Genomic DNA, 15,522 nt, shown 5'->3' with positions numbered 1-15,522 from the left:
CCGGATAAGAATACCGACTCTTTGATGATTTCCAAAGTTTCTTCTACGTTGCGACATAAAATGATCAGTCCAAAATTGACGAGTACTGTGCGTCAAGCAACGAGCATAATTTAAGAGAATACTCAAGAAATATCTCTCTTCTTGTCTTCCTTTGTACCCTACAAAGTCGAAAGTTTCAAGACTCTTCAAGAAACATTTAGGAACAGAGCTCCCTTCAAGACTAGGCAACTCGTGGACATTAATGTTCGGTTGAAAGTTGCCAAATTGTATAAAAGCCTGAGACAACAATAGGATATAAATAAGATTAGTAAACTATACGCTTTCATACTGATAAATTATATATCAATAAAAACTTACAGAAGCGTCAAGATTGAGGACTCGGAGTTTAGGTGTATCTTTGAGCAACCGGACAAGTAAGTTGGACCAATATTCGTTGATTATATATAGCTTCAGATGTTCAAGCTGATTGAAGACAATACCAGCATTATGATACCCGAGCTGTACACGTGAAAACGCTTACAGATCATTTAGTGTTAAGTTAAATATAATGCAATTGATGAAAACAAGTTAATAGATGGAAAACAGCTTACCTCTTCCTTACTGTTAAATTTTACTCGTAATGAAAGACGTTTGACAGATGTGATTGATACGAGAAGCTTCTCGGGGTTTTGATTAACAAAGATATCTGCCTCTTCAAGATCAGGCATATGCTCAACTAAATAGGAGAATTCACTTCTAGAATCATCAACATAGAAAGACTTCAAAGAAGGGGTAACTATTACACATCCATCATCAGAAGAACATGCAGCGTTTATATTTAAAGATAAACACCGCAAGGAGGGTACATCAACAACTAAAGCTCTCATATTGTCATCATAGCCTCGTTTAATACTCAGATCTTCAAGAACAGGGCAATACGATAGAAGCAGTCTAAGAGCATCTTCATTCGAGTATGTCACACGGAGAAGTTGCAAAGTTTTCAAGGAAGGGAGACAAACCGTTGGAGGAACATCCACAAGAATGTTTTTGCCTTCAAGTTTCAAAGTCACGAGCGATGTGCATGAATACAAACGACACGGCAGTAATACCTGAGAATTAACATCCCAGACATACAAATAGCTGATACTTAGCTCGCGCACTCGGCGAGAAACTGCAATTCCAACCCACTGTTTAGTATTTTCGGATTTAAAACGAAACCTGAGGAGCAAGCTTTCTAGGATCGGCGCTCTGTGTAATGGCAGATTCTCATAACGATACATCAGAAGTGAAGACTTTCTATGATTGATATCGTTGTAATCATCGTACTCAAGTTTAGGCAACCACATCCAAAGAAACTTCCATTGTTTCGACAAAACACTGGTTGAGACAGCAACTTTTGTTGGAAGGAACGATAATATCTTCACCAGCAAATCATCAGACAACGCACTTATTTGTGACATATTGCGTTAGATAGGTAAACCCCTAATCTAGGATCTCACCAAGAGATCTAAGGAAAGGCAAATAGAGCCTGGAAAGCAATCACTGAGGTAGAAGGATCGCTTCGATCGAAAAAATTGGATTTTGATGTTGGTAAGTGAAGGAAAAGAGATTGAAGAAGATTTGTTTATTCTGCTTGATTGATTTCATCGTAACTAGCCAAAGGCATACAAATAAAATCCCTAATCTGAGTTAACCGTTTAGCGAGCCAACCGGTTAAATAATATTGTCACAATTATATCACAAACCTAAATTACTATTACAATCGACGATACTTGCCGGTAGAATCTATATTTTCAAAGTTTGCCACTCTTTTATGTAAATTGCTCATCAATCGATATCTTTTTGATGACCCTCTTCATCGTTAATAATAAAGCTCAAACCTATATATTTTCTTGTTCGTTACTCTGTTGATCTCTGTTTTGACTTATTGAGGTAAAAATGGACAAATAAAAGAAGGACGTCAACAGCAGGATTCGAACCTGCGCAGGCAAAGCCCAACAGATTTCGAGTCTGTCTCCTTAACCACTCGGACATATTGACTTTTGTTCTCATACTTATTATCTAATTCTAAAACTTTAAATTGAAAAACTTTCGGTTTCCAATTGTTATCAACATAGTTTTGTCCAATCATTAATATAGAGTTTGTGGTATATATAACTGAATTTGGTAAATCGGGATAATCGAACAAAACCAGTAAAATCAAAAGTCAAAAACCCATATAATTTTCACTTAATAAACATAAAGTAAACTAAACCGTCTCGGTTATCGAAACCAGACCAGCTAATAAAATCCGAAATTGTGTTTGTAGATATGTCTAGAGAAGAGAATCAGAGATCAGCTTTTCCAGGATACCTAGGGAAAGGAATAACGTCTCTGATGTTATCAATTCCTGTAGCGAACAGAATCATGCGTTCGAAGCCAAGTCCAAATCCACAATGCTTCACTGTTCCATAACGGCGCAAGTCAATGTACCACTTATATGGCTCAATTGGAAGACCCATCTCCTTGATCCTGTATATAAAAAAACAGATTTTGCTTCATAAACGATCACAAAAGACACCAAAAATAGAGCCAAAAATTTTGAATATTGGTTTCACTTTCACACACCTCTGTGTGATGACATCATATCGTTCTTCCCTTTGGCTTCCACCAATGAGTTCTCCAACCTGATTCATACAAAGAAAACAGATAACCAAAACAGCCAGTTGATGTGTGTTTTCCTTCAATTGATTGAATGGCACTATAAGAAGACTGGCGAGTTTTATTATTACCTTTGGAACGAGGACATCCATAGCAGCAACTGTCTTTCCATCATCGTTAAGTCTCATGTAAAAAGCTTTGATTCCTTTCGGGTAGTTATAGACAATAATTGGCTTTTGAAACATAACCTCTGTCAAGTATCTGTAAGTGCAAAGACATGTTTGGTTAGCAATCATTTCTTGCAAGTGTTTAAAGTTGAGGAATGGTTTTTAATAAGAATTATCACAAACCTTTCATGCTCTGAGGCCAAGTCGATACCCCACTCCACATTGTTTTCAAATTTCTTTCCTTCAGCTACAGCTCTCTCAAGTAACTCTATTGCTTCAGTGTACGTTATACGCCCAAACGGGGTTGAGGCTACCAATTGTAGCCTCTCAATGCATCCCCGGTCGAAATTCTTAGCCATAAGTTCCATGTCATCGTAACACTTCTCGAGCAACCACTTGCACATGTATTTCACATACGCTTCTGCGCAGTTCATGTCGTCCTACAGAAATTTCAAAGAAGGTTTCTAAGATACTGCAGCTTTATATTGTAATTAAGAAGAGACAAAAGAATACCATACGTATACATTACCTGTAGATCTGCGAAAGCAATTTCAGGCTCAACCATCCAGAACTCAGCTAGATGCCTTGTAGTGTGAGAGTTCTCTGCCCGGAACGTAGGGCCAAACGTATACACACTGCTCAGAGCGCAAGCATAGGTCTCCACTTGTAACTGACCAGAAACTGTCAAGAAAGCTTGACGGCTAAAGAAATCATTGGAGTAATCAATTTTTCCATCTTTTTTAGGTAGTCCAGGCTTAAGCTTTGACCTTTCTTCAATTTGAGCTAAATTCGCCTTTGCTGAAGTAAGTTCACCAACAGGAGCAGTGGTTGCAGCATCGATTTCTTCCTTGGTTGCCCCGGCATCTTTCAATTGCGCTTTCAATTGCTTTACAGCTGCACCTCTCTCCTTAACAATAAGCCTCGCCGCTTCAACATCAGCCTCGGTGGGTGGAGGGTTAACAATGAGATCCTTCTCAACCTGCTCAGTGTGGTTGATCAAGGTTGTTACTTGGAACATTTCACCAGCACCTTCACAGTCACTTGTCGTAATGATAGGAGTGTGAACGTAAAGAAAACTATGTTCTTGGAAGAAACTGTGTGTGGCGAAAGCAAGCGCATTACGGATTCTTGCAATTGCTGAGATCTGAAATCATAACAAATTATCACCATAAGCACACAATTCACAAGTCAACTAATTCAGTGATACTAATCAAACATAGAGAGCATTCAAATCAATCACAGTGAAAGAAGTAAAGAAGTATTTACCGAGTTAGTCCTGGAACGAAGATGAAGCATATCTCTGAGAAACTCAAGAGTCAACTTAGTCTTAGGAAGCGGATACTTATCCTCCACAGTTCCAACATCAATCACCTTCTCAACGCTAAGCTCAATCATCTGCTTATCTTTACCTTCCGGAGGAAGCTTCAAAACTCCATCAACAGTCACACAAGTTCCCGTAGCTACCAACTTAGAGAGATCATAAAGAGACGAATCAACCATAACCTGAAGATTCGCTGGACAAGATCCATCGTTCACCGCAAGGAAAGCAAAAGCTCCTTTCCCTTGCTCTCTTCCGGTTTTAACCCAACCTCCGATTCGAACTTTTTGACCGGCGAGGCTAGCTCCGCCGTCAGGTCGACCCAGAATCGATTTAATCAGAACACGGTTAGAAAATTGGGCTTTCTGCACCGTGTCGTTACCCAATGCAACGGCGGCTAACTCGTTCGCTGGTGGCACGATCTCATCAGCCATTGTTTTTGATCTTCGGAATCTGAAGCACGAAATTTTGGGAGGCGACGCGTTTTGAGAGAATAAAACCCTAGAAGAGTAAAGGGAGGTTTCAGAGTCTTTTGTTATTGAGATGTGAGATTAACCGTTGGATCTTTCGAATATATATCGTTGGATTTTGGGGATTCTGTAGGGCTAAAATTGGAAATTTTATAATACCAAAAGATTCTATCGAATAAGATTGTTTCGTATCTAAATTATTATCTACTAGTTAAGCCCGTGCGTTGCACGGGTACATTGAAGTTTTCTTAGTTTGTTTGTTGAATGAGTTCAACTTATGAATATAAATGAAAAAACAAACCTACGAAGGAATTATTAAGATAAATATGCTTTTAAATCAATAGTGGATCAAATATTGCCATTAGAAGTCTGGAAGTTCCTATCGGTTATGGAATATAAGTGCGACAATGCAGATTAAAACCCAATATTTAAACAATATGTAGTAGTTATGCTTAATTTCCCAACATTTTTTCCATTGTAAATTTTGTCTTCATCTCTGCTTATTTGTCTAATTATGCTTCTCCGTTTCCTCTATTGTTCCACCGATGACCGAAGCATAACAAACCTAGATACAAAAAATAAAACCGTTTTTAGTATAGTTTATGAAAATCACACATCAACTTCAGAAGAAAAACAAATAGAAGTAGCATCGGGTACTAAGATGATTGCTTACAAAAACTTGGCTTGAGACTGATTTTGTTAAGATGCTATTTTTCGAGAGTACTGGGAGGAGAATAAAAAAGCTAATTAATATGAAAAAGACTTCAGGTACAGAAAGACAAATAAACGTTGGAGGGATAAACATAATAAATTACTGAAAGATACAACTATATTATAAGCCAAGGCTTAAAAATTTGCCGAAGCAGAGAAGAATATGAATTTGAGTCTATGTCAAATAAAAGACTAACCTTGTTGTAGTTCCATTTAGTTTTCTTCTCCTGGAAAACAGAAAATACTAATTCTAATAAAAAGTGTTGACATGAGTAGGAGATATCTATAAGGTTACTTCACTAATAGTTTATATGGAATGCAAACTCTTAAAAAAAGATTATAAAGGTTTTTGTTGATCTCATTCTGATTATCAAACATCTAATTCGTAAACAATTGTAATTTTTAACATATACTCATAGTGACTATCACTATCAGATCCCTTCCAGAGAATCTAACTCAGAATTGAACAACGATAAGATCGATAAGACCTAGAACATATTGCAAGAATACAACGATTGATAACAAAAATACGTACCAGGCCAGAGGCACTGTAAGTGGGAAATACTGAATTTCTGATCGGGATTGTAGACTTGTATTCTCTCGTCAACAAATCTATCAAGAACATAAAATCAACTTAATCACCCAAAACGAAATCAAAATTTAACAATATTTAGCACGTAAAAAATCAATAAATTCGAGACAGCAACACTTATTAGAATCAAAACATCGAGAGAAGGAAAGTAGAAGAAGAGCAATCCGATAAATTTAACTCTGAAGAAGAAAACAGATTACATAGTAAAAATCATTAATGCAGCAATTGAATAAAACTGAAACAGAAATTTGAAGAAAAGGGACAAAGAAACGATTTGAAACGAAGGAAATACTGATTTTTTCGATTGTTGAAAAGAAGGGAGAAGTGGAGACTAATGAGATGTGGAAGGAGATATTGAGATCGTGGGGGTGAAGAGAGGCCGAAGCAGTTTCAGGGTTTTTTTTTTCTTTTTTTTTTTCTCTTACATTTGTTTGGATAACAAAATTTTAATTGTCGAAAAACTTGGAAGTGCAAAAATTGGGACTTAAGACACGTGGCAGATGGAGAGAGCTGCAGTTGCTCGTAAATTTACTTGTGACTTATAGAATAAAGATAGCAATTAATAATTCGAAACTATTGCCTTTTTAATTCGACGTGAAATTAATGGAACGTTATTTTTAGAAAATTACAAAAAAAAATACGAATGGAAAGTTTATTTTTTTAATATTTTCCAAATTTGTGATTTGTTTTTTATATTATTTTTAATAACAATTTTCATGAATTGTCGAACTTGTGTTGATAATGGGCTTTATAGGCCCACTAATTATCGGCTTACAATTTATTTATTGAGTCTAAGCCTAATAAAAGGCCCAATAGATCAACGTCAAGGGAATGAATATATAAATTACACATTTGTTATCTAAAGAAAACCTAATTCCTGAGCTTACGCCACTCACTCGTCTCAGCTTATTGCAGCCGTCGGTAACGGAAGAGCAAAGAGAAGAAAAGCAAATCAATCATGGGTAAGATCCTTTGGAAATTTCTTCATTTTGTTTCATCTTTTTCTTCTTCTGCGGGATCTGTTTAACGGTAAGTGTTCTTATGAATTTCAGGAAAGGTTCATGGATCTTTGGCTCGTGCCGGTAAGGTTAGAGGACAAACACCCAAGGTTGCCAAGCAAGATAAGAAGAAGAAGCCTAGAGGTCGTGCTCACAAGCGTATGCAGCACAACCGTCGTTTCGTCACCGCCGGTAATTTTCCCGATCTCGCGATACTTTTACTTTTTTATTGGATTAAGACGCTTGCATTGTTGCGTAATTAGCTTAGAATTGCTTTAGGGAATTGGTAATTGATTTAGAAATGCTTTGTTGAAGCTATCATTTGTAAATGGATTTTGCTTAATAAATCTTTTACACTTTGTTAAATTGATTTGTGCAGTTGTTGGTTTCGGAAAGAAGAGAGGACCTAACTCTTCTGAGAAATAGATTGGTAGTGAAGCTTGAAAAAAATATGCAAGAGATGTTTTCGTGAAGCTTGTCTTTCACTGAACTTGTATGTTTTTGGTAGAGAAGCTGGGAAAATCTATTTTGTAACTTTGGGAATCTTTGTTCTTCGTTTAATTTCTTTTGGCACTGAAATATTATGTTTTGATTCTATGAATTACAGTTCTTTTTAGTTATTGTTTTGGTCACAAATCTATCATAGCACAGTAATTGATGTTATCTTTTTTGGATTTCAAATTATGCGACATTGTTTGACAATAAATTTGCAAATAACATTCATTTCCGTGGAGTGTGACTTTTACTATTACTAAGAAACATGAACGAGCCTATAACTGATGAGTAAATAAGTCTAGAACTAGCTAGACAAATTCAGAGTTCGTCATGGAAGCCTGAGGCAGAACCTTTAGAAGCTTTCTCTTTGAGGTACTGCATAGCCATCGATGCATGGATTGCAGCGCCGTACGGAAACACATCCTCGTTAATTCTATAGAGTGGTGAATGAGATGACGCATACCCTTTGGACTCATCTTGCATTCCCAGGAAGGAGAAATGGCCAGGGATTACTTCTGCAAACTTTGAGAAGTCCTCTGATCCCATCAACGGTTGTGCTTCCTCAACAGCTTCTTGACCCAACAAGTCTCCGACCACCTTCTTGAATTGCTTGTATAAGTCCATGTCGTTCACTGTTGGTGGTAACGGTTCTTTGCCATTTGGTGTTAGATTCACAGATGCATTGCATCGATGGACGGTTGCTTGCTTTGTAATCACCTAGAATCAAAAGTTGAAACAGGGGATTGGTTCTATGGTAAAGCACAATACCGCAAAATTCTTTAAAGGCATAATCATGGATCGCGTCACCTCTTTGATTCTCTGCTGAAGCTGACTAAACCCGGTAAAGGCTCGAAGAGTTCCTCCTATGGTGATTGAGTCAGGGATGACATTGAACGCATTGCCACCATTAACCTTAGAAACTGTGACCACCTGAAGAGGAACACACAAATGAGTTCTAGAAAGCCAAGACCAGGTATGAGATCCAAGAGTAAAAAAAATGAAACCTTTGAATCCAAAGGGTCAGTTTCACGTGAAACAATGTGTTGAAGACTGAGGACAATGCTCGAAGCTGCAACAACAGGATCTACGGTATGCTGAGGGATGGCAGCATGACCTCCTTTCCCAGTGATTACAGCTTCAAAGAATCCAGCTCCAGCAAGCATGGGACCTGCACGTGAAGCCGCTTTGCCAAAGGGAACTCGGTTGGTAAGATGTAACCCAAAAATAGCTTCGACGTTCTTCAACGCTCCTTCTTCTATCATCTTCTTTGCTCCGCGTAAACCTTCCTCAGCTGGCTGAAAGATAAGCACCACAGTTCCCTAACAAAAATAAACAAAGAAATGAATGCATTAGTAGGCCAATGCAACTGATGAAAGTATCTAAAAAGGGCAAATTCAGGAAATGCATAGACCTGTAAATCGTGGCGATGTTCTTGAAGAATCTTAGCAGCACCAAGAAGCATAGCAACATGACCATCGTGTCCACAAGCGTGCATTTTACCAGGATTTTTGCTCTTATGCTCCCACTCAACAGCTTCCTAAGTTCAAGAATCAATTCAAACAATATTATAACCCTTCATTACCTAAGAAATTGGTATTGGTGTATGTGTAATCAAACCTATGATCAAGGCATCAAGCAAGTAGTTTAATCTAATTCCATCAAGTTTCTAACTAAAAGAGTAAAAATCAAAGACCTAAATGTATCGAAGCTACGAACTAATAAGAGAATCCTGGGAATTTGGTTACGACACCTGAATAGGCAAAGCATCCATATCAGCTCTCAGAGCAACGAACGGTGGTTCTCCAGAGCCGATATAACCGATAACACCGGTGATAGCTACGGGATACCTATACTTAACTCCGATAAGGTCTAGCTCCGACCTAATGAGTTTACTGGTTTCGAATTCCTCGTAACCAAGCTCAGGATTCTCGTGAATTTTCCTTCTGATACTCACCATCCGATCGAAGACCTCCGGACTCTTGGCTAATTCGAGGTACTTCTTCGGGACTTGAGTCACATCTCCGGCGGTGATCCATGGTGATTCCGATGAAACACCAAGTAGAAGGAAGAGGAGTTGTAAAGTCAAACTGAAGAAAAGCACAACAAAATTATTCAGAGCCATGGATGAAAAAAGGAAGATGACATACAAACAAACTCCAGATTTAACTGATGCGCACTGAAGTGAGTCCACAAAATCCGATTTTTAATGGGCTACAAAGCCCATTTTGATGATGTAAAGGGCTTAAGTTTATAGGTTGGGAAAACAGCCAAAATCAACTTCAACTATTTGTCAAATGCTTAATCATACATCAACTTTAATACTCTGCAAATAACAACTTGAATTATATTTAAATTCAAATTTACTATTTAAACTATATAAAATATTTCAACGTCTATTTGTTAACTCAAAGTTTAACGATGTTGAGTCAGACAGTCCTTGACATCAATTAGGCCTGGGCAAATAAACCGAACCCGAGGAACCGACCCGACCCTGACCTGCAAAAACCCGACCCGACCCGGATCCGCTTCTGTATAAATAACCACTCGGTTTTTGTTTCCAAATACCCACGGGTATCGGGTATTACTCGAACCGAACCCGAGGAACCGACGATATCTGTTTGAACTCGAGAACACATTTATTCATACATGATATCACATATATTGCCATATTTCCGTTTGCCTTAATCTCCTCTCCTTGAATCCTTGTGAATCTTCTTTACTTTGCATAAACATGTCGAAGTTGCCAATTTTTGTCCGATTTCAAGAATCTTTGGCTTTTATAAACCAAAACTCTCAAATTGGATCTCCAAAACCTAATTCCGCTGTTAGTCTCATCTTTGGGTTCTCCGTTCATAGCAGCTAGACATGCTTTTGCGAGACATGTTTTTCTTTGTTGGGATGTTTAAGTTTCGTTTGCTTTGTTGGGATGTTTAAGATTTTAAGACATGCTTTTCTTTGTTGGGATGCTTATTTTGCGAGACATGGTATGTGTTTGAATTGTTTTGCGAGACATANTCATCTTGCATTCCCAGGAAGGAGAAATGGCCAGGGATTACTTCTGCAAACTTTGAGAAGTCCTCTGATCCCATCAACGGTTGTGCTTCCTCAACAGCTTCTTGACCCAACAAGTCTCCGACCACCTTCTTGAATTGCTTGTATAAGTCCATGTCGTTCACTGTTGGTGGTAACGGTTCTTTGCCATTTGGTGTTAGATTCACAGATGCATTGCATCGATGGACGGTTGCTTGCTTTGTAATCACCTAGAATCAAAAGTTGAAACAGGGGATTGGTTCTATGGTAAAGCACAATACCGCAAAATTCTTTAAAGGCATAATCATGGATCGCGTCACCTCTTTGATTCTCTGCTGAAGCTGACTAAACCCGGTAAAGGCTCGAAGAGTTCCTCCTATGGTGATTGAGTCAGGGATGACATTGAACGCATTGCCACCATTAACCTTAGAAACTGTGACCACCTGAAGAGGAACACACAAATGAGTTCTAGAAAGCCAAGACCAGGTATGAGATCCAAGAGTAAAAAAAATGAAACCTTTGAATCCAAAGGGTCAGTTTCACGTGAAACAATGTGTTGAAGACTGAGGACAATGCTCGAAGCTGCAACAACAGGATCTACGGTATGCTGAGGGATGGCAGCATGACCTCCTTTCCCAGTGATTACAGCTTCAAAGAATCCAGCTCCAGCAAGCATGGGACCTGCACGTGAAGCCGCTTTGCCAAAGGGAACTCGGTTGGTAAGATGTAACCCAAAAATAGCTTCGACGTTCTTCAACGCTCCTTCTTCTATCATCTTCTTTGCTCCGCGTAAACCTTCCTCAGCTGGCTGAAAGATAAGCACCACAGTTCCCTAACAAAAATAAACAAAGAAATGAATGCATTAGTAGGCCAATGCAACTGATGAAAGTATCTAAAAAGGGCAAATTCAGGAAATGCATAGACCTGTAAATCGTGGCGATGTTCTTGAAGAATCTTAGCAGCACCAAGAAGCATAGCAACATGACCATCGTGTCCACAAGCGTGCATTTTACCAGGATTTTTGCTCTTATGCTCCCACTCAACAGCTTCCTAAGTTCAAGAATCAATTCAAACAATATTATAACCCTTCATTACCTAAGAAATTGGTATTGGTGTATGTGTAATCAAACCTATGATCAAGGCATCAAGCAAGTAGTTTAATCTAATTCCATCAAGTTTCTAACTAAAAGAGTAAAAATCAAAGACCTAAATGTATCGAAGCTACGAACTAATAAGAGAATCCTGGGAATTTGGTTACGACACCTGAATAGGCAAAGCATCCATATCAGCTCTCAGAGCAACGAACGGTGGTTCTCCAGAGCCGATATAACCGATAACACCGGTGATAGCTACGGGATACCTATACTTAACTCCGATAAGGTCTAGCTCCGACCTAATGAGTTTACTGGTTTCGAATTCCTCGTAACCAAGCTCAGGATTCTCGTGAATTTTCCTTCTGATACTCACCATCCGATCGAAGACCTCCGGACTCTTGGCTAATTCGAGGTACTTCTTCGGGACTTGAGTCACATCTCCGGCGGTGATCCATGGTGATTCCGATGAAACACCAAGTAGAAGGAAGAGGAGTTGTAAAGTCAAACTGAAGAAAAGCACAACAAAATTATTCAGAGCCATGGATGAAAAAAGGAAGATGACATACAAACAAACTCCAGATTTAACTGATGCGCACTGAAGTGAGTCCACAAAATCCGATTTTTAATGGGCTACAAAGCCCATTTTGATGATGTAAAGGGCTTAAGTTTATAGGTTGGGAAAACAGCCAAAATCAACTTCAACTATTTGTCAAATGCTTAATCATACATCAACTTTAATACTCTGCAAATAACAACTTGAATTATATTTAAATTCAAATTTACTATTTAAACTATATAAAATATTTCAACGTCTATTTGTTAACTCAAAGTTTAACGATGTTGAGTCAGACAGTCCTTGACATCAATTAGGCCTGGGCAAATAAACCGAACCCGAGGAACCGACCCGACCCTGACCTGCAAAAACCCGACCCGACCCGGATCCGCTTCTGTATAAATAACCACTCGGTTTTTGTTTCCAAATACCCACGGGTATCGGGTATTACTCGAACCGAACCCGAGGAACCGACGATATCTGTTTGAACTCGAGAACACATTTATTCATACATGATATCACATATATTGCCATATTTCCGTTTGCCTTAATCTCCTCTCCTTGAATCCTTGTGAATCTTCTTTACTTTGCATAAACATGTCGAAGTTGCCAATTTTTGTCCGATTTCAAGAATCTTTGGCTTTTATAAACCAAAACTCTCAAATTGGATCTCCAAAACCTAATTCCGCTGTTAGTCTCATCTTTGGGTTCTCCGTTCATAGCAGCTAGACATGCTTTTGCGAGACATGTTTTTCTTTGTTGGGATGTTTAAGTTTCGTTTGCTTTGTTGGGATGTTTAAGATTTTAAGACATGCTTTTCTTTGTTGGGATGCTTATTTTGCGAGACATGGTATGTGTTTGAATTGTTTTGCGAGACATANTGCATAAACATGTCGAAGTTGCCAATTTTTGTCCGATTTCAAGAATCTTTGGCTTTTATAAACCAAAACTCTCAAATTGGATCTCCAAAACCTAATTCCGCTGTTAGTCTCATCTTTGGGTTCTCCGTTCATAGCAGCTAGACATGCTTTTGCGAGACATGTTTTTCTTTGTTGGGATGTTTAAGTTTCGTTTGCTTTGTTGGGATGTTTAAGATTTTAAGACATGCTTTTCTTTGTTGGGATGCTTATTTTGCGAGACATGGTATGTGTTTGAATTTTTTTGCGAGACATGTTATGCTCAGTTTCATTTGTTTAAGATTTCATGTTATGCAGTTTCATTTGTTTTTCTGGTTATTTGGATTTTTTTTGGGTACATTTCAGGTTTTTGTGGGTACTTTGGATATGTTTGAGTAGGTACTATCCATAACAGAATATATTTTGGATACATTACAGGTTTTTTAAAGTCATTACCCAAATAACCCGAACCCGAGAGGAACCGAACCTGACCCCGACCCGAAATTATATGAACACCTGCTCGGATCCTATATTCGTAAACCCGAAAAACCCGAACCCGAATTACCCGAACCTGACCCCGACCCGAACACCCAAATGCCCAGGTCTAACATCAATGTAGCACTAGAACTTACCAAAACTACGTCGTTTTGGTCATTTTTGGATGTGTTATGGCAAGAAATGACCAAAAATGAAGCCTCACAACACACCCGATTTCAATACCCCATTTTTGTCAAACGCTTTGTTTTTTCCCACAACACACCTAAATATGACCAAAACAACTTAGTTTTGGTAAGTCCTAGTGCCACGTGGACGACACAGATAGTCTGACTCAGCACCGTTAAATTCTTACTTAGCATAGTTCGAGCAGATGTTGAAATTGACAATATTTCATATAGTTCAGATAGCAAATTTGAATTTTAATACAGTTTAGGCTGTTATTTAAAGGCTGTTGAAGTTTAAGTATGAAAAAGCGTTCGGCAAATAATTGAGGTTGATTTTGGCAATTTCCCCTCACAAAGTCCTTCTTCTTTGATTTTTTTTTTTCTCGTAGCTCCAATTTTGTAATCTTCTTGTGACAAATATCCAAAACTAGGTGAAGTTCCGTCGGTTGCACGAATTTTTTTTTTTTTTAATTTTATTTAACATTAATATTTTTATAAAGTAATTGGTTTTTGTTTGGTTTGTAATTAATTATTAATTCTGTGCTTATTTTCTTTGAGAATTTTTTTGGCCAATTTGGAATTTGTTTATTTTTATTTTTATTTTTATTATGTTTAGTTTTAAATATCTAAATATTTCCTCAAACTTTTTGAAATTATCAAAGAAGTAATAACCCATTACAACAATTAATAAATTATCTTATTATTCATCTTTGTTTTATTGAATTTAAAAATATATAAAGCATATACTATCTCTATTATACAATTAGGACATATTATTTTGTGATGTAAAACCATGTTACAATAGATTCATGGTGAAATTTGTGATTGCAAGATAGTTTGATATTTTCATGTCTTTTTACCACTTCTACATCAAGTTTCCTTGTAGTATTTGGATTGTGATCTTCGATTTCGAAAAAATGTTAGGCAGCTGGGGGTTGTCCGCTCCAAATGAGAAAATATATGCTTTTTATCAATCTGTTAAATTATTGATTAAACATACCTGAGATTGTTTCTTCGATATCACAAAAAAAATTGAATCAAAACCACAACTTAAAATTTTATATTAATGTGTATCATTTGGTTGTAGTATATGGTCTTTGGAGAAAGAGATTGTGTAGCTCATGTTGTTTTCTTGTCGATGTTGTCGTTTGATTTTGAGTAGGAGTTAGTTGTGTGGTTGTATTGCTTTATGTAATCTATTTGGGTTTTGTTGCTGAAATAAGATTTGATTTTCTGAGTAATTTTTTATTTTTTGTCATGCATTTGGTATACTTATTTATAGAGGAATGTGATTATTTGTTACTGTAATTATATCCCGTCTAATTGTCATTATTTTTGTATTAAATTTTAATTTTACCGTTGATTTCTTTTGTGTTGTTAATAATATTTATATATTTAACTGTTATTATTGAGTAATCAATTTGACCCTTCAAAACCTAGTGTCTAATTTAGTGGGGGTTATTGGTTTAAGATTTGAATAGAGTTTTAGAGATTTGAAATGTTATGTAGAATCTGTTGTTATTAGATCAAGATTTTGTTAAACTCTGTTAAAGTTTAATGTTATTGGTTTGTGATTTGTAAAAAGTTATTTAAAATCTTAACAAATCTGGGTTATTGGATTCAGACTTTTATAAAGTCATTAAAAGTTTTGTGTTATTCAATTAAAACAAAAGAATCTAGGATTGTTAATGAGTTCAATTATTATGTTATTGGTTCATGATTTTAGACACTTTCTTTACAAAATAAAGTCATGGAAAGTATCATAAAAATACAAGATTGTTTGGAGGACTTTACAAGATTTTAGAAAACTAATCAACAAAACTCTCTAGCAATCTTTAACAATCTTTCACTTATTCATTTTTAATGATTTTGTTGAACTCTTCAAAAATCTTCATAAATCTCAAACCAATACCACCC

At 37.0% G+C, this 15,522-nt stretch overlaps 3 protein-coding genes, 2 long non-coding RNA genes and 1 other non-coding gene across 8 annotated transcripts; 1 reads left to right on the top strand and 5 right to left on the bottom strand.

Moving 5' to 3' along the window:
• Positions 343–1,439, bottom strand: LOC104733512 (putative FBD-associated F-box protein At5g56690). Its single transcript, XM_010453087.1, has 2 exons — positions 591–1,439; positions 343–498 (listed from the first exon to the last, which is right to left on the bottom strand). Exons 1-2 carry the CDS (start codon positions 1,437–1,439, stop codon positions 343–345), a joined length of 1,005 nt encoding a protein of 334 aa, XP_010451389.1.
• On the bottom strand, positions 1,938–2,019 carry TRNAS-CGA. Its single transcript has one exon. It is a non-coding gene; the product is annotated as a tRNA-Ser (tRNA).
• Positions 2,128–4,645, bottom strand: LOC104733501 (asparagine--tRNA ligase, cytoplasmic 1). Its single transcript, XM_010453078.2, has 6 exons — positions 4,053–4,645; positions 3,316–3,930; positions 2,970–3,226; positions 2,751–2,880; positions 2,587–2,645; positions 2,128–2,490 (listed from the first exon to the last, which is right to left on the bottom strand). Exons 1-6 carry the CDS (start codon positions 4,536–4,538, stop codon positions 2,307–2,309), a joined length of 1,731 nt encoding a protein of 576 aa, XP_010451380.1. The 5' UTR covers positions 4,539–4,645; the 3' UTR covers positions 2,128–2,306.
• LOC104733492 lies at positions 4,902–6,294 on the bottom strand. 2 transcript variants are annotated; one of them, XR_759044.1, is made up of 5 exons: positions 6,078–6,294; positions 5,821–5,897; positions 5,483–5,512; positions 5,248–5,297; positions 4,902–5,139 (listed from the first exon to the last, which is right to left on the bottom strand). It is a non-coding gene; the product is annotated as an uncharacterized LOC104733492 (long non-coding RNA). The 2 variants fall into 2 exon arrangements; XR_759043.1 differs by having other exon boundaries at positions 5,821–6,294.
• LOC104733486 lies at positions 6,745–7,511 on the top strand. The gene is made up of 3 exons (XR_759042.2): positions 6,745–6,839; positions 6,930–7,067; positions 7,255–7,511. It is a non-coding gene; the product is annotated as a 40S ribosomal protein S30 (long non-coding RNA).
• LOC104733476 (IAA-amino acid hydrolase ILR1-like 1) lies at positions 7,519–12,058 on the bottom strand. 2 transcript variants are annotated; one of them, XM_019236847.1, is made up of 6 exons: positions 11,664–12,058; positions 11,325–11,450; positions 10,918–11,232; positions 10,721–10,843; positions 10,390–10,630; positions 7,519–7,846 (listed from the first exon to the last, which is right to left on the bottom strand). In XM_019236847.1, exons 1-6 carry the CDS (start codon positions 12,033–12,035, stop codon positions 7,689–7,691), a joined length of 1,335 nt encoding a protein of 444 aa, XP_019092392.1. In that variant the 5' UTR covers positions 12,036–12,058; the 3' UTR covers positions 7,519–7,688. The 2 variants fall into 2 exon arrangements, with proteins under 2 accessions (XP_019092392.1, XP_010451360.1); XM_010453058.2 differs by lacking the exons at positions 10,390–10,630; positions 10,721–10,843; positions 10,918–11,232; positions 11,325–11,450; positions 11,664–12,058 and adding exons at positions 8,178–8,300; positions 8,375–8,689; positions 8,782–8,907; positions 9,121–9,515 and having other exon boundaries at positions 7,519–8,087.

This window comes from Camelina sativa, chromosome 2 (assembly GCF_000633955.1).
Source record: "Camelina sativa cultivar DH55 chromosome 2, Cs, whole genome shotgun sequence".
NCBI classification, from domain to species: domain Eukaryota; kingdom Viridiplantae; phylum Streptophyta; class Magnoliopsida; order Brassicales; family Brassicaceae; genus Camelina; species Camelina sativa.
Note: the sequence above shows the minus strand (reverse complement) of the source record. Positions and strands in the feature narration are given on the sequence as shown.